Here is a 26,014-nt window from a genome sequence, read left to right as displayed (position 1 = left end):
GTAAACATTAAGGTTCAATTTCTGGAACCAATAGGAAAGGGGGTTGCACTTTTTTCTCAGGATTGAAGACCAACTGCGGGTGACATCCCATAGACATGGTGAGTGGTGAAACCGCCAGACAGCAACAAATAAAGATATGCAGGGAGATCAGTCATTTGTGTTCAAACTGCTCTGCGTCGTGGTACATTACCATACCGGTCATTCAGCCATGCCATGGCTTCTTTAGGGTTGGTGAAAAAAAGTGAGCCTTGCCATCATGGATAAAGTGCAGTATTGTGGAAAAAAGCATGGCGTAGGAGAGACCCTCTGTGCATAGGCTATTTTTTACCGCTGGGAAGGAGATACGTTGTCACTGAACATCAGCTGAAGAGCCAGGGTAAACCGAATTGGTGTTTCCATTATACTTCAATGGGCCTTTCTCTCATGCAAGACAACGCAAAATGGCAACTTTGTCTTGAAAGTTAAGGATCCGTGCGATGGAGCGCGGGGGAGCTCCAGAAGGAGGGGAATGCGGGGTGGGGAGGGAGGGGGGGGGGGTTTGCACGTTCAATAACATAGGAGAAGGAGGGTGCCTCTGTCCCAAAAATATCCCTCAACCCGGTATATAGGAATTTTTCGGGGTGGGAGCCTTCTTCATGCTCCGGGAACCCCACAAAGTGAAGATTGTTCCTACGTAAACAAATTTTCAAATCGTCTATTTTTGCACGGAGGGCCGCCAGTTCACCCGTTTGATCTCTCACATTAACAGATAAAGGGTGTACTACATGCTCCAGGGAGCCAATACGTTCCTCTGTAATGCCCATTCTGTCCCTCAGATTTTGCACATCTTGTTTCAGTAAAGAGAAATTCATGCGGATGGATGCAATTTGTGTAGCGAGGGAGGACTTACAGTCCTGTATAGCTAGCATTATGGTGGCAAGTGTAGGTTCTGTGGAAGGGGAACTGGGGCCTGAGCTGTCCGTATTATTCAGAGGGGAGTCCTGTGCCTGTAGTGGATCTGGCTGGGTATCAAACAAGGCAGGGACAGAGTCACTCACCGAGGCTGCAGGATGTCTGTGTGAAGCTGTGGTGGACAGCTGCTGCTCTGCTTGTGTTCCGGCAGCATCTTGCCACCTGAACCGGGCTAGCTGTCCCATATTTCACCATGTGCTCCAGCTTGAAGTATTCCCACAGTATTTTGGTGCCAGTCCGGAGGAAAATGGACCTAGGATGGCTGCAGGATTTGGTTCGGTAGCCGGAGCTGTGCCTCTACACATCTGCTCTCTTCACCATCAAGCCACGCCCCCAATAAAAGAATGGTTGTTGCAATATTTTATGTCACACAGTATTTGCACAGCAGTCTTGCATTTTGTTGGGAACAAAAAAATACAATGAATTAAAAAAAAATAAAAAGTTAGCCTGGTTTTTTTTTTTTGTCTGTAATGTGAAAGATGATGTTACGCCATGGGAATCATGAGAGAATTGTGATCTTTATTCTAAGAAAAACAATTGTGATTCTCATTTTAGCCAGAATTGTGCAGCTCTAGAGGAAGGCTTGGTGAATTCCATGTGAAAATGGAGCAAACCCCTCTTGTTGCAATGCCCACGCTCTGTCCAGGTCAGCAAAGCAAGTATAGGGAACATGTACACTGCTTTTACAGGCATTTTAGCTTTTCTTTGTCCTTAAAGCTTGAAGAAGCTTGTGTGTTTTTTTGTGCTCTTTTGCGCGTTTTTATTGCGCTTCCTTGAGCTTTTTTGAGCATAAGCGTCTTTTTCCCAAACCCTCCCCTCGGCTAATTTTTCCTTTTTGCTTTGTGCATTTTTGAGCTTCTTTGAGCTTTTTTTCATGTTTTTCGGGCACTTGGGCATCTTTCCTGCTAGAAAGCTCCTCTCAAAAGCTTTTGGTGGGGGGTTTTTTCTGACTGTAAGAGCATATGCCTGTACACTTCTGAAAAAGCCATAGTGTGCATGGACACATTGGCTAACATGGAGGGGGGTTTTCAGGGAGAAAAAAATGAGAGCTCAAAAAAGCTGTAGGAGCCCCTTCTGTGAGCTTCTTTGAGATGCAGGGTACATGAGCCCATAGAGATCAAATTTGAAACTGCAGGGTTAGGATTCAGCAGGATTGTGCTTTTTCCATTGGAGCTGCAGGTAAGTGCATCTGGCTATACTGGATATGCTTGAACATGACTCAAATGTTATGTATACATTACACATGCCCTCAAGATGCACAAAACATTCTTTACAAAATCTAAATTGTCTGCCGAATAGCAAACATTACAATATGTTTCTACTCCATGGTCTAAATTGTTAAGCAAAAATGTTAAATAAAACTCATACATGGCATTATAGAGGAGCTGGGCTGTACCTGAGGCCCACCTGCCTATGAAACAGCAAACATAAATAGGAGACGTAGTATTACTTACAGTTGTAATTTAAACACAAAATAAATAGGATTCATGCAGCTTCACCCCCATCTAGTGGTGACTAACAGAACACCACTAAAACTAAAAAAATAAAAAAATAAAAATAAAAAGAAAAACACTGAAAAAGATAGAAAACTACAGTGGGTATATAAAATAATCGCCCCCTTTTAAAATAATCCCTTTTTTTGCTGTGCAGCCTGTTTTATCCAGATGCATTTACTCGGTGACACATATAACATCCAAGTGAAAGATAACATGTCAGAAAAAAATAAAACATAAAAAAACAGAATCACAGATTTGGTCAGATAAGCTAAGAGAAAAAAAGATCACCCCCCTTATGTCAGTATTTTGTAGAACCACCTTTTGTTTTAAATTAGTCTTTAGACGTTGGGATAGGTCTCTACTAACTTTGCACATCTAGACCTTGCAATATTTGCCCACTCTTCTTTGCAGAATTTCTCAAGTTCAGTTAAATTTGATGGTAACGATTTGTGGACTGCAGTCTTCAATTCATTCCACAGATTTTCAATGGTGTTTAAAGTCTGGGCTCGTAATATGCCATGCAAGGACATTCATGTTTTTCTCCTTCAACCACTGCGTTCATTTTTGGGTCATTGTCATGTTGGAAGGTAAACCTTCTTCTCATTGACAACTCTCTGGCAGAGGGCAGCAGATTTTCCTCAAGAATTTGACAGTATTTTGCCACATCCATTTTTTTCCTTCTATCCTGGCAAGTGCTCCAGTCCCTGCTACAGAGAAACACCCCAGAACAAGATATTACCACCTCAATACTTTACTGTAAGAATGGTGTTATTTGGATGGTGAGCTGTACTGGATTTCCGCCAGACATATTGTTTGCTGTTGAGGCCAAATAATTCAATTTTAGTCTCATTTGACCATAACATCTTTTTACATGTGGCCTCAGAACCTTCAAGGTGTGTTTGGTAAAGCTCAGTCGTGACTGTATGTGGCCTTTCTTGAGGAGCGGCTTTTTTTCTTGCAACCCTCCTATACAAGCCACATTTGTGGAGAATTTGTGATATTGTTGTCACATGCACACAATAACTGCTCTGTCATAAATTCCTGCAACTGCTTCAAAGTTGCTGTAGGCCTCTTCATAGCCTCTCTGACCAGTTTCCTCCTGGCTCTTTTATCCAGTTTGGAGAGACGTCCTGATCCAGGGAGGGGTTGTGTTGTACCAAATACCTTCCACTCCTTCTCTCCATGAAGAGGACCTGTCATCCTTACAGTGGGGAAAATAATTGATCCCCTACAGATTTTGTAAGTTTGCCCACTTACAAAGAAATGAGGGGTACCCATATTCAGGGTGTAGCATGGCATGTTACAAATCCACTGGACCCGGACCCCCCCAAGCTACCTGTTGTGATGCTCTCCATGCTCTCTGTCACAATCTGAAAAGAATGTGACTGCGTGGAGCTCCACCTGCCAAGCCGTGTCAGTCATTTACAGAGTTCTGTGAATGGAAAAGCCTTTCCTGTTGGCTTGTAGTCCCCAATGAACTACCATAGCACTGTTGAGTCTGCAAGAGCCTGCTTTCCAAGCTCCTAATAAAAAAGAGAAATAAATGCACATTTTTTATCTGTAAAAAGATGAGCATTTATTTTATTTTTTTTTATTTTTTTTAAGTTGAACTTGACCTTTAAAAACATAGCAAAACAGCTTAGAACAAATTTACATCAATCACTGATAAACAGTATCTCACAAAAGTGAGTACACCCCTCATGTTTTTGGAAATATTTTATTCTATATTTTCATGTGACAACACTGAAGAAATGACACTTTGCTACAATGTAAAGTAGTGAGTGTACAGCTTGTATAACAGTGTAAACTTGCTGTCCCCTCAAAATAACTCAACACACACCCATTAATGTCTAAACTGCTGGCAACAAAAGTGAGTACACCCCTAAGTGAAAATGTCCAAACTGGGTCCAATTGGCCATTTTCCCTCCCCGATGTCATGTGACTCGTTAGTTTTACAAGGTCTCAGGTGTGAATAGGGAGCAGGTGTGATAAATTTGGTGTAATCGCTCTCACTCTCTCATACTGGTCACAGGAAGTTCAACATGGCATCTCATGGCAAAGAACTCTGAGGATCTGAAAAAAAGAATTGTTGCCTAAACTATACAGGGCTTTATCAGGACAGGTTCCACTCAGAAAAGGCCTCGTCATGGTCGACCAAAGAAGTTGAGCGCACATGCTCAGTGTCATATCCAGTAGTTGTCTTTGGGAAATAGACATACGAGTGCTGCCAGCATTGCTGCAGAGGTTGAAGAGTGGGGGGGTCAGCCTGTCAGTGCTCAGACCATATGACGCACACTGCATCAAATTGGTCTGCATAGCTGTCGTCCCAGAAGGAATCCTCATCTAAAGATGATACACAAGAAAGTCTGCAAACAGTTTGCTGAAGACAAGCAGACTAAGGACGTGGATTACTGGAACCATGTCCTGTGGTCAGATGAGACCAAGATAAACTTATTTGGTTAAGATGGTGTCAAGCGTGCGTGGCGGCAACCAGGTGAGGAGTACAAAGACAAGTGTGTCTTGCCTACAGTCAAGCATGGTGGTAGGAGTGTCATGGTCTGGGGCTGTATGAGTGCTGCCAGCACTGGGGAGCTACAGGTCATTGAGAGAACCATGTATGCCAACATGTACTGTGACATACTGAAGCAGAGCATGATCTCCTCCCTTCAGAGACGGGGCAGCAGGGCGGTATTCCAACATGATAACGACCCCAAACACACCCCCAAGACGACCACTTGTCAGGGCTGGCTTAGCCCTTCCTCCTTTGGGCTGGCCGCTCAGCTGTCGGCTAATTGCCAGCTCTCTTCTCTTTCCACAGTTTCCAGCTGTTCCCGATGATGCTTGTCTGACCTGCTCACCTTTTCATTTGCCTTCGCATTGGTCACATCACAGGGAACCATCTCCTGCTGTTTGTTTCAAGACTGGCTTGCTGATATCCCACCTGGCTTCTTATCCTGCTTGCGGTTGCTCTCCTTGGATCCCTGACTTCCGGCCTGGCTGATTACCCGATCTGGTTAATGAACTTTGGACTGGCTGACTACCCGATCTGGCTACAGGACTCTGGCTATGCTTGACTACGCTCTTTTCTATTTACCTTTTTATTAATAAACAAGTGTGATTTGATTGTACTTCTGTCTCAGTCTGTTTCATGGTTTCTGACACCACTGCCTTACTAAAGAAGCTGAGGGTAAAGGTGATGGACTGGCCAAGCATGTCTCCAGACCTAAACCCTAATGGGCATCTATGGGGCATCCTTAAACGGAAGGTAGAGGAGCCCAAGGTCTCTAACATCCACCAGCTCCGTGATGTCATCTTGGAGGAGTGGAAGAGGACTTCAGTGGCAACCTGTGAAGCTCTGGTGAACTCCAAGCCCAAGAGGGTTAAGGCAGTGCTAGAAAATAATGGTGGCCATAAAAAATATTGACACTTTGGGCCCAATTTGGTCATTTTCACTTTGAGATACTGTAGCTACTCAGACACAACATGAAATAAAAAAAACAAACACAGAAGTCAATATTGTTAATAGACCATATAGTTTGAGAACTTCAAGTGCTAGCAATCAATAATGCAGATCCACTGCTCCATCACCACAGAAAAACTACCAGCTTACTGGAAAAATTATCATCACCCTTACCGGAGAAGGTTGCTGGGATCGAGGCACTGTGTGTCTGTCTACCTGGACTGTGGCTTAGCCGAGTGTACAGACAACGTAGAAGTGGAACACCCACCTCAACCTTAGCTTGTGATCAGTTGTTAGAAACTACAACTAGGAAGTAGCCAGTGACACAGACTGACGATAAAGTTGCAGGAGTCCTGGTGACCACACCAAGCCCCCACCATTTCCATCTGGATAGTCAGATATCAGACAGCTGGAAGATTCCTCACTACCAGTAGGGATACCTATGAGAAATTTTGGCGGACATGGTCCTAATGAGTTTATTAACACTACAACAAGGAGACACTCTGCCGTTTAGTCACGTTTACATGCGTTTAGAGTGTCTAATCAGATTCTGGATGCACAGAAGTATATATTCTCTAAATTTAGCTAAGCTGACCACACCTAAGAATGCAGGTAAATGTTCAGTGTAATTCTGCACTGTTGAAAAAAAACACTACATGTTTGATAGTGGCAGTGTGAGGTCTTAAAGCAAAACTTCTGCCAAAAAGTTACAGGTACCCACTCCCAAGTCTGGTCAGATCATCGCTGCTGATCCACCAGAAGTTGTCCTCCCCACCTCCTGGCTCTCATCCTTTTGGGATATATCACAGGTCCCAGAAGGCTGCAGGAATTTTCAAAAATCGCAGAGTGGCTCACGCATGCACATTGGGCAGCAAGTTGTGATGTCACAAGGAGTGGCAGCCTGTTTCTCATAGTTCACATGTTGGCACCGGGGACCCGAAGACCGCTAAAAGAACCGGCTTGGATGAGGGTGGCGCTGGATTTTGGACAGGTGAGTGTCTGTTTAATAAAAGTCAGCGGCTACAGATTTTGTAGCTGGTGACTTAATTTTTCCAGAAGTGACTGAGGCTCCTCTTTAAGGAGATATGAGGTGTCTAATAGATCCCCAACATCACCTCCTTGCATTTTGTTGATGCCGATCAGCTTCTTTCCCAACTCCAAACCCGGAAATGGGTTCATACTATCAAGAGGAGATCAGCAAACAGATCTTTTGGCAGGTGCCCATAGCACATTTCCGAGTCTCACTGCGCATCGCGATTGATGGATGCAGTCTTCTGGGACACGTCAGTGCAGGGGGGAGGGAGGCAAACTTATTTTCAGAGCAATGCGGCATTCAGAAAGGAAGTGGCCAATTGTGCAAGAGGAGCCAGAAATTAGTCCTAAAAGCTTTACTTTCCCTTTTGGGTGGAGCTCTACTTTAAATTTGTATTGACACTCGCAGAGGGCAGTGTAAATTGCCTGCGAGGGAGATGTCATGCGGGAACCCGCGCTGGAATCGAGCTGGTTCCCACATCGCAATAGTGTGAACGGAGGCTTAGTGTATGTGCAGACATGCCGCAGGGTCCCTGCCAGGTCCCATATACCTGGTAGAGCATTTCGAGCCAATTAAAAATAATTGACAAGTGAACATCTAATACAAATATAGAGAACATATGTACAAACATTCACTGTATGTGTCAGTTAAATTGTTATTAACCCGCATCAAAAAAAAAAAAAACTATCAATAAATGGTGCATTACATGCTTTTCATACTCACTCAGTCACTATGAGATTCGTTTTTTGTATTTTGCAAAAAAAAATAAAAAAATCTGTTTGATCCTACTGCTCTCCATTTCCACCTTCTGTCCATGTCCCCACTGCAGTAGAGAATTTTGCAGAGCGGCTTTAGCAGCTAGTGCACATGCTCAGATTTCAGTGAGTTTCTATGCTGAGCATTTACTCCCCATCACATCTGAGCAGCCCAAGTGACTATAGAGTCAAACATGTGGGTGTATACACAGTGGTAAATGACAGCCCACTACCTTCCTCCTCCTCCATGCTCACTAACCAGCTAAATGCAATGGAATGAGATATTATATCTTGCCTGATGGATTGTTCACCTCCCTCTTATTCTAAGACACACGATGGAGGGGTGTGACACAGCCTGTGACTGGCAGAAATCTGCCCACATAATGTTATTGACAAAAATAAAGATTTAATTTTAAATATACATTTTGATGAGGATTTAAAAAAAGTTTGAAACAAATTATTTATTTTTATTCTGTATACCAAAAGGCTGTTTTTTGTTTTTCTTTGAACATGTGACCAGCCGCACAGAACTAGAGACTCCTCCTGCTCATCTTTCACTGCAGACAGGCTGGGAAAAGCTGGGTCGTGTGACAGCTGTATATCAATTAGGAAAAAGTTACTTAGAGGTTTGTTTGTTTTTTGTTTTATTAAAATAACAACTGTACTATCATTTGCATACACAAATATAAGGGACAATGTAAATTAAACTATGTGTTTAGTATCAATTTAATAACAGAAATAATTTTTATCATTTGTCAAATTATACCAATGTCACAAATCCATATAGAAAGTAAATTGCTTCACAAATAGTTTCATTTAAGTAACAACATTTACTAACCATGAATTAGAGATCCATTCAGCCATTGGATATAGTAGCTTTTAGGGAAGGACAGCAGAATCTCATTGCTAATAATGGAGAAAGGAAGAAGCAGCACGGCACCAGCTGAAACTGCCAGTGTGAATGTACTCAGGAACAGTCTGGAAGAGAAAAAACAAGTACCGGTTGGTCTAAAAGTAAATTAGGCAGTAGTATTTACAAAACCATTGCCTTTAAAATGCAAGCTTGAAAAAAAATATACAATTGCAGTTCGAAAATATGCCTCAAGAGGGCACCCAATACTATCATTCCAAATTCATCATGCTCCAGTGACTGCATATACAGTAATCAGAACAAACCAAACTCAGACTAGAAAGATATGTGCCTTTGCCTTTCGTGACTCACTACATTTTACATAAAATATTAGCTAAGAAAAATATTTTTGTACTTACTGTAAAATTATTTTACTGGAGACCAGTGAGGGGTGCAGGAAGTCCTAAATCCCAAAATCATACGGCTGCCTACAGGAGGATTCCACACCGGCAAAAAGAAAACTGCAGGCCAATACAGTGTATAACCCTCCTACTGGGAGTATGCCTCAGCTTTTTGCTAGTATCCTAGGAAGATAGTTGTCTTTTTTTTTTAGCTCTGCTGTTTTAACCCACTTGCCTACTGGGCCTTTTTACCCCCTTCCTGCTCAGGCCAATTTTCAGCTTTCAGCGCTGTCGCACTTTGAATGACACTTGTGTGGTCATGCTACACTGTACCCAAACAAAACTTTTATCATTTCTTTCACACAAATAGAGCTTTCTTTTGGTGGTATTTAATCACCACTGGGTTTTTTATTTTTTGCTAAACAAAAAAAAAAAAAGACAAATTTTGGGGAAAAAAAATATATACATTTTTCATAGTTATAAAATTTTGCAAACAGGTAATTTTTCTACTTCACTAATGTGCACTGGTGAGGCTGCACTGATGGATGCTGATAGGCTGCACTGATGAGGCAGCACGGATGGGCACTGACATGGCTGCACTGATGGTAACTGATGAGGCAGCACTGATAAGTGGCACTAATGGATGACACCAATGATGAGGCACTGATTAGCAGCACTTGTGGGCACTGATAAGTGGCACTGGGTGGCACAAAGTAGCATCACATATAGGCACTGAGGCAGGGACCTATGTCGCTTTAACAGAAGCCGTTTACTAGCTTTATTCCTTTCTCCTCATGCTGGTCCATAAACGGCTTCTGTTTACTTCCGTGATCAGCTGTCATTGGCCTTCAGCTGATCACGTGATAAAGGGCCTGCTGTGTGATTGGCCCTTTACCCTGTTCTGCGATCACCCGAGTCCAAAAGACTTGGTGATCACAGAATGTGCCACCCACGCGCCCCTGCTTGCTAAGGGGCCACAAAGAAGAAAAAGCGCCCAGGGCGCTAGCGAGGGACACCAGAAAAGGAGGCTCAGGTCGCTCTGTGCAATACCATTGCGCACAGCAGGTATGTATAACATGTTGAATATTTTAGTAAATTAATCAGCTCCTATTGACATCAATGTGGTTTGCATTTGCATTAAGAACTTCAGCACATTTCAGCAAATCTCCTGAAAACTGAACACACGTATGTATGGCTCATCCCTAGTAACAGGTTCACTGGGTAGTAGGGATATTACTTACCTGTATTGGCACATACTTACTCTTCTGTTGGAGTCAGGTGCTCTCCTGACTCCAAAGGTGTGCATCTGTCACCTGGATTCAGGTGACCTGACAGTTGCAGCCAGCAGAGCTGCATTGTATGGGAGGAGGTCCAGTGCTCGCACACTTCCAGGGAGCATCGAAAAAGTGAAGAGGGTTGGCCGCAGTAATTACACTGAGCAAAATTATAAAACGCAACACTTGTGTTTGCCCCAATTTATCACGAGCTGAATGCAAAGATCTACGACTTTTTCTATGTACACAAAAGGCCGATTTCTCTCAAATATTGTTCACAAATCTGTCCAAATCTGTGTTAGTGAGCACTTCTCCTTTGCCAAGATAATCCATCCACCTCACAGGTGTGGCATATCAAGATGCTGATTAGACAACATGATTATTGCACAGGTGTGCCTTAGGCTGGCCACAATAAAAGGGCACTCTAAAATGTGCAGTTTTATCACACAGTTGCCACAGATGTCGCAAGTTTTGAAGGAGCGCACAATCGCCATGCTGACTGCAGGAATCTCCACCAGAGCTGTTGCCCTTGAATTTAGTGTTAATTTCTCTACCATAAGCCGTCTCTCCAAAGGCATTACAGAGAATTTGGCAGTACTTCCAACTGGACTCACAACCACAGACTATGTGCAACCACACCAGCTGAGGACCTCCACATCCATCATCTTCACCTCCAAGATAGTCTGACACCAGCCACCCAGACAGCTGCTGCAACAATCGCTTTGCATAACCAAAAATTTCTGCACAAACTGTCAGAAACCATCTCAGGGAAGCTCATCTGCATGTTTTTTGTCCTCATCGAGGTCTCGACCCAACTGCAGTTTGTTGTTGTAACCGACTTGAGTGGGCAAATGCTCATATTCTATGGCATCTGGCTCTTTGGAGAGGTGTTCTCTTCACAGATGAATCATGGGTTTTCACTGTATAGGGCAGATGGCAAATAGCGTGTATGGCATCGTGTGGGTGAGCGGGTTGCTGGTGTCAATGAAGTAGATCAAGTGGCCCATGGTGGCAGTGAGGTTATGGTATGGGCAGGCGTATGCTATGGACAACAAACAGAGGTGCATTTTATTGATGGCATTTTGAATGCACCGAGATACCGCGACAAGATCCTGATGCCCATTGTTGTGCCATTCATCCACGACCATCACCTCATGTTGCAGCATGATAATGCACGGCCCCATGTTCAAAGGATCTGTACACAATTCCTGGAAGCTGAAAACATCCCAGATCTTGCATGGCCAGCATACTGAACGGACATGTCACCCATTGAGCTTGTTTGGGATGCTCTGGATCGGCGTATACGACAGCGTGTTCCAGTTCCTGCCAATATCCAGCAAGAGCGCACAGCCATTGAAGAGGAATGGACCAACATTCCACAGGCCACAATCAACAACCTGCTCAACTCTATGCCAAGGAGATGCGATGCACTGCATGAGGAAAATGGTAGTCACACTAGATACTGACTGGTTTTCGTACCCCCGACCCCTAATACAGTAGAAACTGCACATTTTACAGTGGTCTTTTATTGTGGCCAGCCTAAAGCACACCTGTGCAATAATCATGCTGTCTAATCAGCATCTTGATATGCCACACCTGTGAGATGGATGGATTATCTCAGCCAGGGGAAGTGATCACTAACACCGATTTAGACAGAAGTGTGAATAACAATTACATTTGAGAGAAATAAGCCTTTTGTATACATCGAAAAAACCCGCCAGCAGATGGACTTGTAGTTCTCAATGAACTTTTAGGTTGCTGATGAGTGCCCTTTTAGACCACTGACACAGTTTTCTGTTCATATCTCTGTATGGGCCGTTATCAAGCTGTAGAAAATGTTAATGGACTACTAGGGTACTCATCAGCACCCTCGCAGCTCATTGAGAATTACAAGTCCATCTGCTTCGGTGGCAGTTGTTCAGAAGTGACTGCAGGAGCTTGACATTGCACCCACTTATCATGGGTGTATTGCAGGGCTTGACAAATTTGCTTGGAATCTAGGAGCCAGCTAAAAAAGTTAGGAGCCAGGTCCGTAACGGCGATCTGGACCTGGCCTGACATGGAGATGAGTGAGGGGAAGATAGGGCCTCCCCCCACCCCGCCACCTGTCTCCAAGTTATTGCCCATAGCTCTTAGAGGGACATTTTATTTATTTATTTTCAAATAACAATTTTTTTTAATTGCATTTTAGTGTAAATATGAGATCTGAGGTCTCTCTGACCCCAGATCTCATATTTAAGAGGACCTGTCATGCTTTTTTTCTATTACAAGGGATTTTTACATTCCTTGTAAAAGGAATAAAAGTGACACAATTATTTTTTAAAAGAACAGTGAAAAAAATCAAAATAAAAGTTGAAATAAGAAAGAAAAAAATTTTTTTAAACGCACCCTGTCCTGCCCGCATATGGAAAGCGGTGTTCAAACCACACATGTGAAGTATCGCCGGGATCGGTAGAGCGAGAGCAAAAATAATTCTAGCCCTAGACCTCCTCTGTAACTCAAAAAGTGCAACCTGTAGAATTTTTTTAAACGTCGCCTATGGAGATTTTAAAGGGTAAAAGTTGGTCGCCATTCCATGAGCGGACGTAATTTTGAAGCATGACATGTTGGGTATCAATTTACTCGGCGTAGCATTATCTTTCACAATGTAAAAAAAAAATTGAGCTAACTTTACTGTTGTCTTATTTTTTTATTAAATAAATTATTTTTCCCCAAAAAAGTGCGCTTGTAAGTCCGCTGCGCAAATACGGTGTGACAGACAGTATTGCAACGACCACCATTTTATTCTCTAGGGTGTTAGAATAAAAAACATATATAATGTTTAGGGGTTCTAAATAAAGGGAAGGAGATAGGCAGGCAATGAAAAGAGGCAGGGGAATCTCCATTAGCATTGCTGGTTTTCATACCAACGGCCACCACAAGAGGGCGCCATATTCCAGAAGGAATCATAGGACCGCAGGAGGCCTCAAAGCCGCAGCCTCAATTACCGGCCGTCGGCGGAACGGCCAGACGCGATCACGCCGGGGGGGCTCCACGGAGACAGGATACCCCCCAGCTGTGCTGCCCCAGGCGCCAGGTCGCTAATTCTAGTCGCAAATGCGACCGGGCGCCCGGGTTTTGTTGAGCCCTGGTGTAATGCATTGCAGGCTCCTGTAGGCAAGAATAATAAATGCACTTTTTTTTGCATAAATACGTGCAATATTTTTCCCTGAAAAGGAGAACTTATCCTCTGGTGCTTCTACCGACTCACCCCTGCCATCGGTGAGTCAGAGAATGGATCCGCCGGCCCTGGATGCCGAAGATAGAGATTCCTCTATGATCGTTCGGAGGCTGGGCGCGATGTTATGACATCACTGGCTTCTGCATTTGAAAAAAAAACTGCGCCGCCTCAGCTGGGAAGCTAGGATTGTTTTTATTTTTTTATAATTATTTCAGGCTTCCCAGCCCAGAGGTGAGATGTGGGGTCTTATTGACCCCTTATCTCACTGTAAAGAGGACCTGCCATGCTTATATTATTATATATATTATATATGCCTATTACAAGGGATGTTTACATTGCTTGTAATAGGAATAAAAGTGATGAAAAAAAAAGTTTAAAGTGCCCCTGTCCCCGTGTGCTCGCACGCAGAAGCAAACGCATACGTAAGCCGCGGCCACATATGTAAGCAGTGTTCAAATCACACATGTGAGGTATTTCCGCGAATGTTAGAACGAGAGCAATAATTCTAGCCCTAGACCTCCACTGTAACTCAAAACATGTAACCAGTAAAAATGTAAAGCGTTGCCTATGGGGATTTTTAAGTACTGAACTTCGTCGCCATTCCACAAGTGTGTGCAATTTTGAAACGTGACATGTTAGGTATCTATTTACTCAACGCAACATCTGTCACATTATGCAAAAAATTGGGCTAATTTTTCGGTTTTGTTTTTAAGCATTAAACAGTTTTTTGTTAAAAGAACCGAGTTGAAAAATTGCTGCGCAAATACTGTGCAAGATAAAAAGTTGAAATGACCGCCATTTTATTCTCTAGGGGGTCTGCTAAAAAACATATATAAATGTTTGGGGGTGCTATGTTATTTTCTAGCAAAAAAAAAAAAAAAGATTTTTTTACATGTAGGAGAGAAATGTCAGAATTGGCCTGGGTGGCAAATGGTTAAAGCAGGCAAAACTTTTTTTTTTTCTTATTTTTGGGGGGGGGGGGGGGGAATCTTGGATGAAGGGGAGAGCCATTAGAAGACCTGCCAGATTTTTACTGCTCTAAAATACAGCGCTGTAGTGGTAAATCATACAAAAATTGATACATTATTTTTGTAGAATGTATCACTAAAGCACTGTAATTAGGAGTAATATCACTTTTGTTGGGCACTTTTATTTTTATTCATTTATTTTTTTTTATTATTATTTTTTTTATTTTTTTACAGAGATTGTTTTACTTAACATTCTGCTAAAACTTTCTGTAGGGAAGAAGGGCACACACCCCCAAAGCTTGTCCTGAAAATTTGGATGTTAGTGTAAATAAAAAAGAATCACGGACAGTACCCAATTGTTCTTATTGCAAGTGCACGAATACGGCTACAATCACCTCAAGCATGATGGAAGATATTGCCCAAGTAAGAAATACAGAAGTAATGCTTTTCTGTGTCTGCAGGAGCTTGACATTGCACCCACTAATCAAGGGTGCAATTGCATGTGGGTTTGGGGCGCTATTTTAGGATTAATAGCAACTAACCACAATTCACAAACAACTTCCCTAACAATTTCACTCTCCAAAATGTAAAATTTGCGTGAAAAAAATAAATAAAAAGATAATGCATACGTACGAAACACGGTTGACAGTAGCATCCTCATCCTCTTGCTCATCTGTAATATAAACAGAACCATTGTAAATAACTTAAAAACAAAGCTATAATACCACTGCAATAAACGGGTTAACAAAAGAAACTGAGAAACAAATAGCTAATGATATAAATGTAGAGAGGTCTTCAGTGGTCTCACGAATTCAATTTGATTACGATTATTATGTCAACGATTCAGTTCGATTCCGTGATGCATCAGGATGCTTCACGATTACTGTCCAAGGTTTTCATCAACAAATTCAAGGGATCAGGAGAACTGAAGGATGGAAGAATCAAAAGGAAGGATGGAGGAGTTTGGGGATAGGGAAGGAGGAATACACAAATAGGAAAGGAAGGATGGAGGAGTTTGGGGATAGGGAAGGAGGAATACACAAATAGGAAAGGAAGGATGGAGGAGTTTGGGGATAGGGAAGGAGGAATACACAAATAGGAAGGGAAGGATGGAGGAGTCTGGAGATAGGAACTAAAGGACGGAAGAGTCCAGGTATAGAACTGAAGGCTGGAGGGGACAAGGGACAAGAAATGAAAGATAGTGAAATCCATGGATAGAGAATGGAAGAGTCTGGGGATAGGGAAGGAGGAATCCATGAATAAGAAAGAACAGATGGAAGAACCAGAGGATAGGAATGGAAGGCTGGAAGAGTCTAGGAATATTACTTGATAAAGAAGTCATGGAAATTTGAAAGGGGGGGGGTCCAGAGATAAGAATGGATGGGACCTCAGATTGTTCAGGGTTGCATTGGGTGGGGGTTGGAGACTGAACAGAGGTGGGGTGGGTGCCTTTGGTTTGAATAGGGAGGTGGAAGAGGAATGGTCTGGGAGCCATGTCTGTCTGATGTGGAGTTTGGGTGATCTGGGGTCAGCGACTGGGAGCATTTTGAGACATATAAAAAGGGGGGGTTCAGAGACAGTGGGACCTAAGGGGAAGCAAAAGGTTGTGGAGGACACGAGGCAGCTATAGCTGCATTAAAAACAAAATAAAGTGGGTGCTGTATAATTGGTTAGCAGCTAGCACACATTTACTATATTTGTCAGAGCTGGGCCCAGCCATTCCTTCTCTGAGCTGGCTGCTCAGCTGTGGGCTAATTGGCAGCTCCATCTTTCCACAATTACTCAGCTGTTGATGATATCCTACTCGTCAGTCCTGCCTACTTAAGCCATCCACTCCAGAGGATGTCTGCCTTCGCCTTAGTCAATATCACAGAGACGCTCTCCTGCATTCCTAGTTAAAAAACTTGCTTGGCTGAAATCCCTTCTGGCTCCAGATCCCGCTTGCTGTTTTACACTCATCTCCGGCTCCCTGGTGTTTGGCTTGTCTGACTATCCGTTTCGGTTCCTGAACTCTGGCTGGTGTTTTGACTAAGTTTGTTCTATTTTACATTTATTATTAAACAAGTGTGATTTAATTGTACTTCTATCTCCGTCTAATTTCATGGTTTCTGACAATATACAACCAACTACCCAGGGCCCTCTCCTTATCCCCCAACCACCTTGGGGGGCCCTCTCCTTCTCTTTCAAACACCCTTGTGCCCTTTCCTCCTCCAAACCACCACCCAGGGGTCTTCTCCTTCTCCCCCCAGCCACACCAAGGGGTCCTCTCCTTCTCCCACAGCCACACCCAGGGGTCCTCTCCTTCTCCCCCAGCCACCATTGTCGCCTGATCAGAGCCGAAGGATCTCGATCAAGGAGACTAGCATGGCGGCCCTCACAGCCCAGGACTCGCAACAGCCAATCACGGCAGTGAGCTGACAGAACGGGCAGCCACTTCCTACTGATGTGGGGACACGCCCACCGCCTGACTCCTCCACATACTAGGATTAAAGTGGATGGCTGCCCCCCCCCACGCTACGCCACTGCCTCAGTATCCTCCCCATGGCCCCCTCACCTGGATATGTCGCTCTACCAGGCTCTCCTCTGGCACAGCCTTGCCATCCTCCACCGTCACCCCTCTGAATGCCGCAGCCGCCCTGAACACTTTCGGGACCAATGTACTGATGACTCTGCTTTTCTCCTTGGAGCTCCATGCTGCTCCACAAGCCCAGCTGCCACTGCCACTCTAATCAGCTGCAGCGCCAGCACAGACAGGCCGAGCCACCCTTCGGCTCCAGCCCCGAGAGCAGCGATTCAGACGATCCCTGCATTGATGCAGAATTGAGCAAGGCTGAATCGCGACGCATTGATGCGGCCGAATATACTCAACACCACTGTCACTGTGAAGTCAAGGAATCATTAAAGGACACCCGTTCAAGTTGGGACAGATGTTTATGGCTTTTCCATAGAAAATAATAAAGATCTCAGTACACATGTGCAGGAGGTTCATTACCTGCCTGGGATATTTTTTGAATTTGTGCAGCACCATAGAGATTGCACATTGAAGATACCAGAGAGAAGGAACAGGGGTGAATAACGCTATATTCACATGGGTGACAAGTAGGGTTGCACCTATACCGATATTTATGCCAATACTAAGCATTTGCACAACTATTGGTGCACGGTGCAAATGCTCCGATACCTGAAACCGATACCTCAAGGCTAGTTCTCTCAGCTGAAAACTGAAATGAAAAATAAAAAAATGCTGGAAATTAATCGGTTGTTAAGGAGCAGGGCCCACCACTTCCTTACCAGCGGATGACATTTCATCTGACAGATGAAATTTAAACAAAAGAATGCTGGCAACAGTCCATCCACCAGAAGAAAAATCAACATCCCCCCCCCCCCCCCCATCATCTAGTGTTACAGCGATATCTCCCCTCCACCAGCATCATTCCTGCTGTAGCCACTCACCCTCTCCCTCATTTTACACAAATTAGATAGCTATCAGGGCTGCCTTGAGCCCTGCAGTACCCACAAATGGCATACTTACCAACAGTCCCATGACAGTCTTGCTAATTGGTCCATTGTCCCAGGATGCATGTGTCCCGATTTTCAGTAATGTGCAGCATGTCTATTGCGGTTTCCCCTGGTCACCATGGTGGCCGGACACTGAGGACTTAGCATTAGGATCAGATCAGATTTGTGGGGAGACAGTGGGTGGGTCTGTAGACAAACGCCAATCCCTGCAAGGAGCCTGCAGGAAACCACACCCTGCTCCCACCCCTCGCAGAACAGCTTGTTTTGTTTTTTATTGCATGCTGCTGGGTGATCCGACTGCGAAAGATCTCTAAAAAGTCCCAAATAATTTGGGGGCAGTATAAGTGGCATCCCACTTTCACAATGAACTGGATGGTGGAAAAACATGGTGCTGGGGGTACAGTGGTGACAAAGATTATGGCTGAGATTTGTTAGGAATACAGAGATATGCAGGAAGAGTATTGATGGAAGTGGTGACTGGGAGCACATGAGTGGCATAGGAGTGCAGGTGTGGGAGGGGGTACAGTGTGCAGAGAGGTTTGTGGGAAGGAACAGTGCTGGTAGTGGTATGGGGGAGTTCAGTTGTGGCAGAGGTATGTTGGAGGTGGGTTGGAGGGTAGTTGCAGAGGTGTGCAAGGAGGAACAGTGGTGACAGATTTGGTTGAAGAGGAATGATTGCATCAGATATGTGGTGGGAGGGAGTGTAGTTTTTACCAGAAGTGTGCTCAGGAGTATTATGCACAGGTATTTAGGGAAGATGAAAAAGTGAATACAAAAAGGTGTGGGATGGGGTACAGTGGTGGTAAAGGTGTGGGATGAATAGTGATCTGCTGTAATCTCTAGCAACCAGAGAGCAATACTGATGTACAGTAACCTCTAGCAACCAACGAATGGTAATGATATGCTGTAACCTCTGGCATTTGGCAGATAAGGCATCGCTGCTTATCTGCTGTAGTAAACTGATTTAGAGTCTAGCTGCTACTTATTGTATGGCTTAGAGCGGGGGGGGGGGGGGGGGGGGGGGCGCAAGAAATTTGTTTCCCCCGACTTTCCCCCTCCCTTCAACAGCTGTCCACTCTGCCTGGTGCCTTCTCAGTCTCCTCCTTCCCTCTGCCAGGTGTCACCTCTGCCCCCATGTCTTTCCAGCTCCCACCTCCTCCATCCCTCCCAACATTGTCCTCAACTCCTAAAGCCTCCTACTCTTATCCACTGCTGCAAATTAATAAACTGGCTGACCATACCTTCCTTATGCTCACAGGCACCAATACATAGCCCAGCCCTCATGCCATATCCTCTACCACACCAATTTAACACTCCAGCGGTCCCTTTCGGCCATCCAGCAACTTCCTAATGACCCTCCCATCCCCTTCCTCTCTACCCCTATCACAACTTTTTCCATCCCAACCACCCCTCCCCCTGCAACCCATATGCCACCCCACCCTCAACCCCCCCCCCCCCAGTCTAAACCCAATCTCTCCCAACTCCCTATCTCCCCCTCCCTACTTTTCAAACCACCCTTCTACTTAATCTTCCTAGACTATAGATTTTGGCAATAGGTATCGGCACGCACACCCGGTGTCAAAAAAGAAATAAAAAAAATCGTATCTGTGCATCCCTAGTGACAAGCCCCGATGTGAATGACAGTGACAGAAATCCGTTTTTTCCTGCTGCTGCTTTTGCCACCAGTGAGCAGCTATCTGCGGTCGCCGGGCCCTGTATACTTCAATGAAAGGTCACCAATTGCCACAGCTACTCGTGACTGTCCGCACACCCAGCAATTACCTGTGGTGCTCACTGCCAAATGCACACAAAGTGTAGGTGGTAAATTCAGCAGCAGTTCCTGTCATGATTCACATCGGGGCTAGTCGTCTGTGCAAATGTAGCCCGACACTTGAAAGGATTGCTGGGGAAGATGCCTGACCTTAACAAGGAATAACTGTATAAAAAGTACACGTCCTCAAAATAGGAGGAGTTTTAAAAAAAATGTTATGAAAAAATGTAAATGTTATGTGTGGTATTACTGGATGATCATTATAAACAGAAATTTGTGGAATTCTTTCCAAGCAAATCAATTGATTCTCCTGGCTCTATTTTTTTTTAAGAACTCTAAGAAGCAAACACTACATTTCTAGCTATCCTGTAGATACATATGACAAAAAGCAAATATTTGATACATTTTCATAATATTATAAAATTCCTTTCTCAAGCTCATTAAATCAGAAAAGATGACCAGCAACCTTGCATGCAGTAGAACTTCTGCCTCCTGTAAGGTGGACAGAGAAGCAGCAAATGCTGCAGAATTTCTTCTTAGTGACACATTCAGACCTGTCTGTTCTTGTGTGTTTCAATGCATTTTAGGTCAAGTGGTAACGTGCATTGCATCTTAAATGGCTGCCAACACATAAGAACACATAAAAAACAAAACAGATATGTGTCTTATTTTCTAAAACAGCGCACCACAACACAGCAGATCTACAATGCATGTGTTTCAGGGTGCCATTCAAAATAAAACATGGCTGCACTGTGCACTTCACCTCTCCCCCAACAACAAGTGTAAACGAGGCCTGAAGCCCCATACACACTATCAGATTTTCTACTGAGTTTTTCCTTCAGGTTTACCAAAACTATGTAGTACAAGGGCCTACCTGATTTCATACAAATTGAAACTCCTAAGGTTTGACCTCATATTACATTGGCTCAAGCTGGACCATTGTAACTATTCTATAAAATCAATACCTGGAATTGAGTTTTAAGATATTTAGGGTCACCAGTCTTGGTTACATGGTAAAAGTAAGACAAGAGTGGAATAATAAAAATATTTTTTACTCTATGAACATTCCCTTCGCTGTATGTGTGAAGGCCTAGGTGCTTTAGATACATGGACCTTGCTAAAACGGATGATCAAAGTTCATGTGGCCTGAACCTCTGCTTCCAAAAGGAACATCCGAGAAGCACTGAACTTCATTGCTTAACCACTTGCAGCCCGCCCTATAGGCAATTGACGGCTGCAAAGTGGTTGCATAATCCTGACCGGACGTCATATGACGTGATCAGGATTATGAGCCGCTGCGCGCCCCGGGGGCGTGCATCGCGGCGATCGTTGTTGCGGGGTGTCAGTCTGACACGCGGCAACTATGATCTCGGTAAAGAGTCTCCGACGGAGACTCTTTACCACGTGATCAGCCGTGTCCAATCACGGCTGATCACAGTGTAAATGGGAAGAGCCGGTGATCGGCTTTCCCTCACTCGCGTCTGTCAGACGCGAGTAGAGGAGAGCCGATCGGCTGCTCCTCTGACAGGGGGGGTCTGTGCTGATCGATTATCAGCACAGCCCCCCGAGGATGCCCACACTGGACCACCAGGGACACCACCAGACCACCAGGGAAAAGGTAATCCTCCCTAGACCACCAGGGATGCCAGTCAGCACAATGGATGCCAATCAGTGCCCATAATGGATGCCAATCAGTGCCCACAATGGGCATCACTGATTGGCATGCATTATTGTTTGGCACTGATTGGCATCCATTACTATAGTATAACACCAATGCCGCCTATGAGTGCCCACCTGTGCCGCCTATCAGTGCCCACCTGTGCCGCCTATCAGTGCCCACCCATGCCCATCTGTGCCGCCTATCCATGCCCATCTGTGCCGCCCATCCATGCCAATCCGTGCCAGCTATCAGTGCCAATTTGTGCCACCTATCAGTGTCCGTCCGTGTCGCCCATCCGTGTCGCCCATCAGTGCCACATATCAGTGTCCATCAATGCCACCTCATCAGTGCCACTTCATTGGTGCCACATTGGTGCCCATCAGTGCCACCTTATCAGTGCCCATCAGTGTAGCCCCATCAGTGCCCATCAGTGAAGGAGAAAACGTACTTATTTACAAAGTTCTGAAACTGAAACAAAAAAAAAAACATTTTTTTTCAAATTTTTTTTATTTGTAGCGCAAAAAATAAAAACCGTAGAGGTGATCAAATACCACCAAAAGAAAGCTATTTGTGGGAAAAAAATGATAAAAATTTCATTTGGGTACAGTGCAGCATGACTGCGCAATTGTCATTCAAAGTGCGACAGTGCTGAAAGCTCAAAATTGGTCTGGGCAGGAAGGTGTTTAAGTGCCCTGTATTGAAGTGGTTAATCATACAGAATAGTAACAGTAAAGGACTCCGACTCGGTTGGCTCACATGCAAATAGGGCTCCCCTTCAAAAGGCCAGGAGCATAAACCAACACAGAGGGTGCACCGGACCAAATCAGTTTTAATGATTCACAAAACAAACACGCTCTCCCTTCATCAGGGCTTAGTGATATTTGCAGATGTTTAACCACTTAAGCCCCGGACCATTTGGCTGGCCAAAGACCAGACCACCTTTTGCAATTCAGCACTTTGGTCGCTTTAACTGACAATTGCGTGGTCGTGCGACGTGGCTCCCAAACAAAATTGATGTCCTTTTTTTTCCCCACAAATAGAGCTTTCTTTTGGTGGTATTTGATTACCTCTGCAGTTTTTATTTTTTGCGCTATAAACAAAAAAGGAGCGCAAATTTTGAAAAAAAAATCATTTTTAACTTTTTGCTATAATAAATATCCCCCCAAAAATATATAAAAAAAAATTCCTCAGTTTAGGCCGGTACGTATCCTTCTACATATTTTTGGTTAAAAAAAATAAAACGCAATAAGCCTATATTGATTGGTTTGCGCAAAAGTTATAGCGTCTACAAAACAGGGGATAGATTTATGGCATTTTTTTTTTTTACTAGTAATGAATGAATGAAATACTTGTATAGCGCACAATGCGAACTGAATCGCCTCTAGTAATGGCGACAATCAGCCATTTTTATTGTGACTGTGACATTATGGCGGACACGTCAGACAATTTTGACACATTTTTGGGACCATTGGCATTAATACAGCAATCAGAGCGATTAAAATTGCATTGATTACTGTAAAAATGTCACTGCCAGTGAAGGGGTTAATATGTATCCTATTTTGTGTTCTAACTGAAGGGGGGATGGGACTGTGCAGGGAAACTCTGTATGGACAGACAGACAGACAGACAGACAGACAGACAATCTGTCAGTTCCCGGTTCAGAGAACTGAAAATTGTGTGTTTACACACACAGCTGCCGACTCTCCGTGTGCCCCAATCGATCGCGGGAGCCCGGCGGCGATCAAGACTGACAGGCACTCGCATTGGCTCGGGGAGCAAGCTTATGCTACCGACGTAGCATAACGGCTATTCGCGCAGCCGAGCCATGCTGCCACAGTACAACTGCGGCGGCTGGTCGGCATGCGGTTAAGGAGCTGGCTTGTTACATTTTACTAGCAGGATTCAACCACATCAAACACCATTTTAAGCAGAAAGCATAAAGCCCCATACACACAATCAGACTTTGCCCAAACTTTCCCTTGGATTTTTGTACAAAGGGAGTTGGCCGTAAGTTTGTATTGCATACACACGATCAGACTTTTTAGGCAACAAACACGAACGTAGTGACGTTTCAATGTACTGACGACACTTCAAAAGAGGACGTTCAATTACTCCAGCGCCACCTTTGGTCAACTTCGGTATTGTTGTCTGGTCTTTTGCATTGGTTCTGAGCATGCTTGTTTGTACAAAAGTCCAATGGTTTTGTGTACACACGATCGGACTTTGCTCAATCGGACTTATGTTGTCAAAAAGTTTGTCTGTTCGCGGTCGGATGTTGCCTTAAAACAGCTAATTTACATGTTTGTTGTCAAAAAGTCAGATTGTGTGTGTGGGCCTTAAGATTTATCTGGTATCTACTTTGAGTTCCAGTAAACCTTCAAGTAAACCTCAAGTAAACCTATTACCTTTTGCACCACCACCCCATCCCTTTAGAATGTAAGCTCTATGAGCAGGGCCCTCCTGTACCTTTTGTATTGTACTGTAATTGTGTTGTCTCCCCTATACATTGTAAAGCGCTGCGTAAACTGTTGGCGCTATATAAATCATTATTATTATTATTTTTATTATTATTAAGTAAACATTTCCAAAAATTACAGAGCCCTCATGAAGGGGTAGAGTAGTTTGCGCCCCCCCCCCCAAGATCCATTTTTTTTTTTGTGAATCATTAAAGCTGTTTTGGGCTCCTTTAGGAATGAGGTCCGCTGCTCCTTCTATTGGCTTATGCTCTGCGGCTTCAGCAAGTTAATGTGACCAAGTGCCTTAGACCATCACATGTAGTCAGCACTGAAAAGGAGCCTGGAGGAAAAAAAAGTAATCCAACCTTCCTATTTCACTACCCATCCGAGCAAGACTGTTAGAACTGCTTCACTTCAAAATACAAGTACCTTAATATGATTACAATTTATAGCAGATGACAGGTAAATCTTAGTTATGTGAGGAATTTCTTGCATTGAACACACTGGGAAAAGCAGTAAAATACAAGTATGAATGATCATCGAACTCTCGGCAATATGAGATGTTGGTCTCCTGCACAGAGCTGAAACTATGCAGATCTGCAAAATGAGCCCTAAAGACCTAATTAGGGCAAGAATCTCCTAAAGGACACGAGCACTGGAAATACTCAGAGGGAATATGTCTGTATATCAGACTACAGGATGACAGGAAACAGTCTCTAGATCTTTCTTCAGAGAAAAAAAAAAAAAAAAAAAAGAGTGTCCTATCATAACAATACCAATATTACCAGCCCGCTGTACAATACTAATATTACACGCACAATGCACAATACTAATATTACCAGCACAATGTACAATACTAATATTACCAGCACACTGCACAATACTAATATTACCAGCACACTGCACAATACTAATATTACCAGCACACTGTACCGAGGGTCAATGGAGGACGAGCGCCACTGGAAATCATTTCTAAAAAGTTACTTTGGGGCCGTGGCCTGACGGTGCATGGAGTAGGACGCATTCCACGGAGCTCTTCTCGGTAATACTACAATCTATTGCATCCTGCATTCTGTGACTCGCATCTACTCTCACAAGATACCTGCTTGGCAGCCCTAAACTTCAAGCATCATGTCGCCATCAAAATCTCAAAAATCCGCGGCGGCACATCAGAGGGCTGGAAACCAGCACATTCCACCATAAAATCGCTGCGTAGGCGGACGACCTATTGTTTTACATTTCCGATCAACATACCTCTATCCCGATCCTCCTATCGGAAATACACCGATATGGCGATCTATCAGACTTCAAAATCAACCTTCAAAAGTCGGAGGCACTTAATGTCTCCCTCCCCCCCAGCTACTGGAATCACCTCAGTGGCAACTTTCCCTTTCGCTGGGCCCCTCAAGCAATCAGGTATTTAGGTACCAAAATTCCCCCAGATCCACGACTTATTTACCAACTCAACTTTAAGCCTTTACTAAATAGTATCTCTCTGGATTTAGACAGATGGAAGAATCTGGCAGTTTCTTGGTTTGGTAGATGCAATGTCTCAAAGATGAACGTTATGCCACGATTGCTCTACCTCTTACAGACACTGCCGGTAAGGATACCGCATAGCTTCTTTGGTAAGTTACGTTCACTCTTCATTAAGTACGTCTGTCAGGGTAAGCCAGCACGGCTTAAGGGTTTGCTATTACACAGACCGGAACTCAGAGGGGGGGTTGGCCTTCCCGTCCCCGCCCTGTATCACACAGCAGTCCATATGAATAGAGTTGTGGACTGGTGCAGACATTCACCCCAAAAATTGTGGGTACGACTAGAGCAGGAATCAATGCCGATTCCCCTGGCAGGACTACCCTGGAGTGGGTCGCGATTTTCCAGATTCTCCTCGCCGCACCCTTTAATCGATCCCACCATGCAAGCACTCCACACATATTTCAGAATTGCGGGGACGGCCAGCTCTCCATCTCCGTTAACGCCCATTATAGGACACCCGGACTTCCCACCAGGAGTATCGGACGGATCCTTTAGACTCCAATCGGATCAGAGCTTGGTCAGAGCCTCCACTTTTCTCGGCCCCTCGGGTGGGTTAACCCGGTAAGTGTATATCCTGTCCTTAATTCTTCAATTCTGGGGAAATGGAAGATTTCACAACTTGCACACTTCCTCCGATCCCTCCCAGACAGCGGCTGCTTTC

General features: G+C 44.2%; 1 protein-coding gene across 3 annotated transcripts in view; it reads right to left on the bottom strand.

Annotated features, from left to right (window-relative positions):
• Positions 1-26,014, bottom strand: part of LMBR1 (limb development membrane protein 1) — a 251,676-nt gene that overhangs the window by 178,480 nt on the left and 47,182 nt on the right. For all 3 annotated transcript variants that reach the window (XM_077491150.1, XM_077491148.1, XM_077491149.1), the window contains exons 3-4: positions 15,042-15,081; positions 8,534-8,673 (exon numbers count right to left, since the gene is read on the bottom strand). In XM_077491150.1, coding sequence (XP_077347276.1) covers positions 8,534-8,673; positions 15,042-15,081 — 180 coding nt within the window. The remainder of the gene's footprint in view (positions 1-8,533; positions 8,674-15,041; positions 15,082-26,014) is intronic.

The sequence above is a fragment of the Lithobates pipiens genome, unplaced genomic scaffold, assembly GCF_037356315.1.
Source record: "Lithobates pipiens isolate NorthernLeopardFrog02 unplaced genomic scaffold, aLitPip1_a1.2 Scaffold_19, whole genome shotgun sequence".
Lineage (NCBI taxonomy): Eukaryota > Metazoa > Chordata > Amphibia > Anura > Ranidae > Lithobates > Lithobates pipiens.
This window is presented reverse-complemented; position numbering and strand designations above follow the sequence as displayed.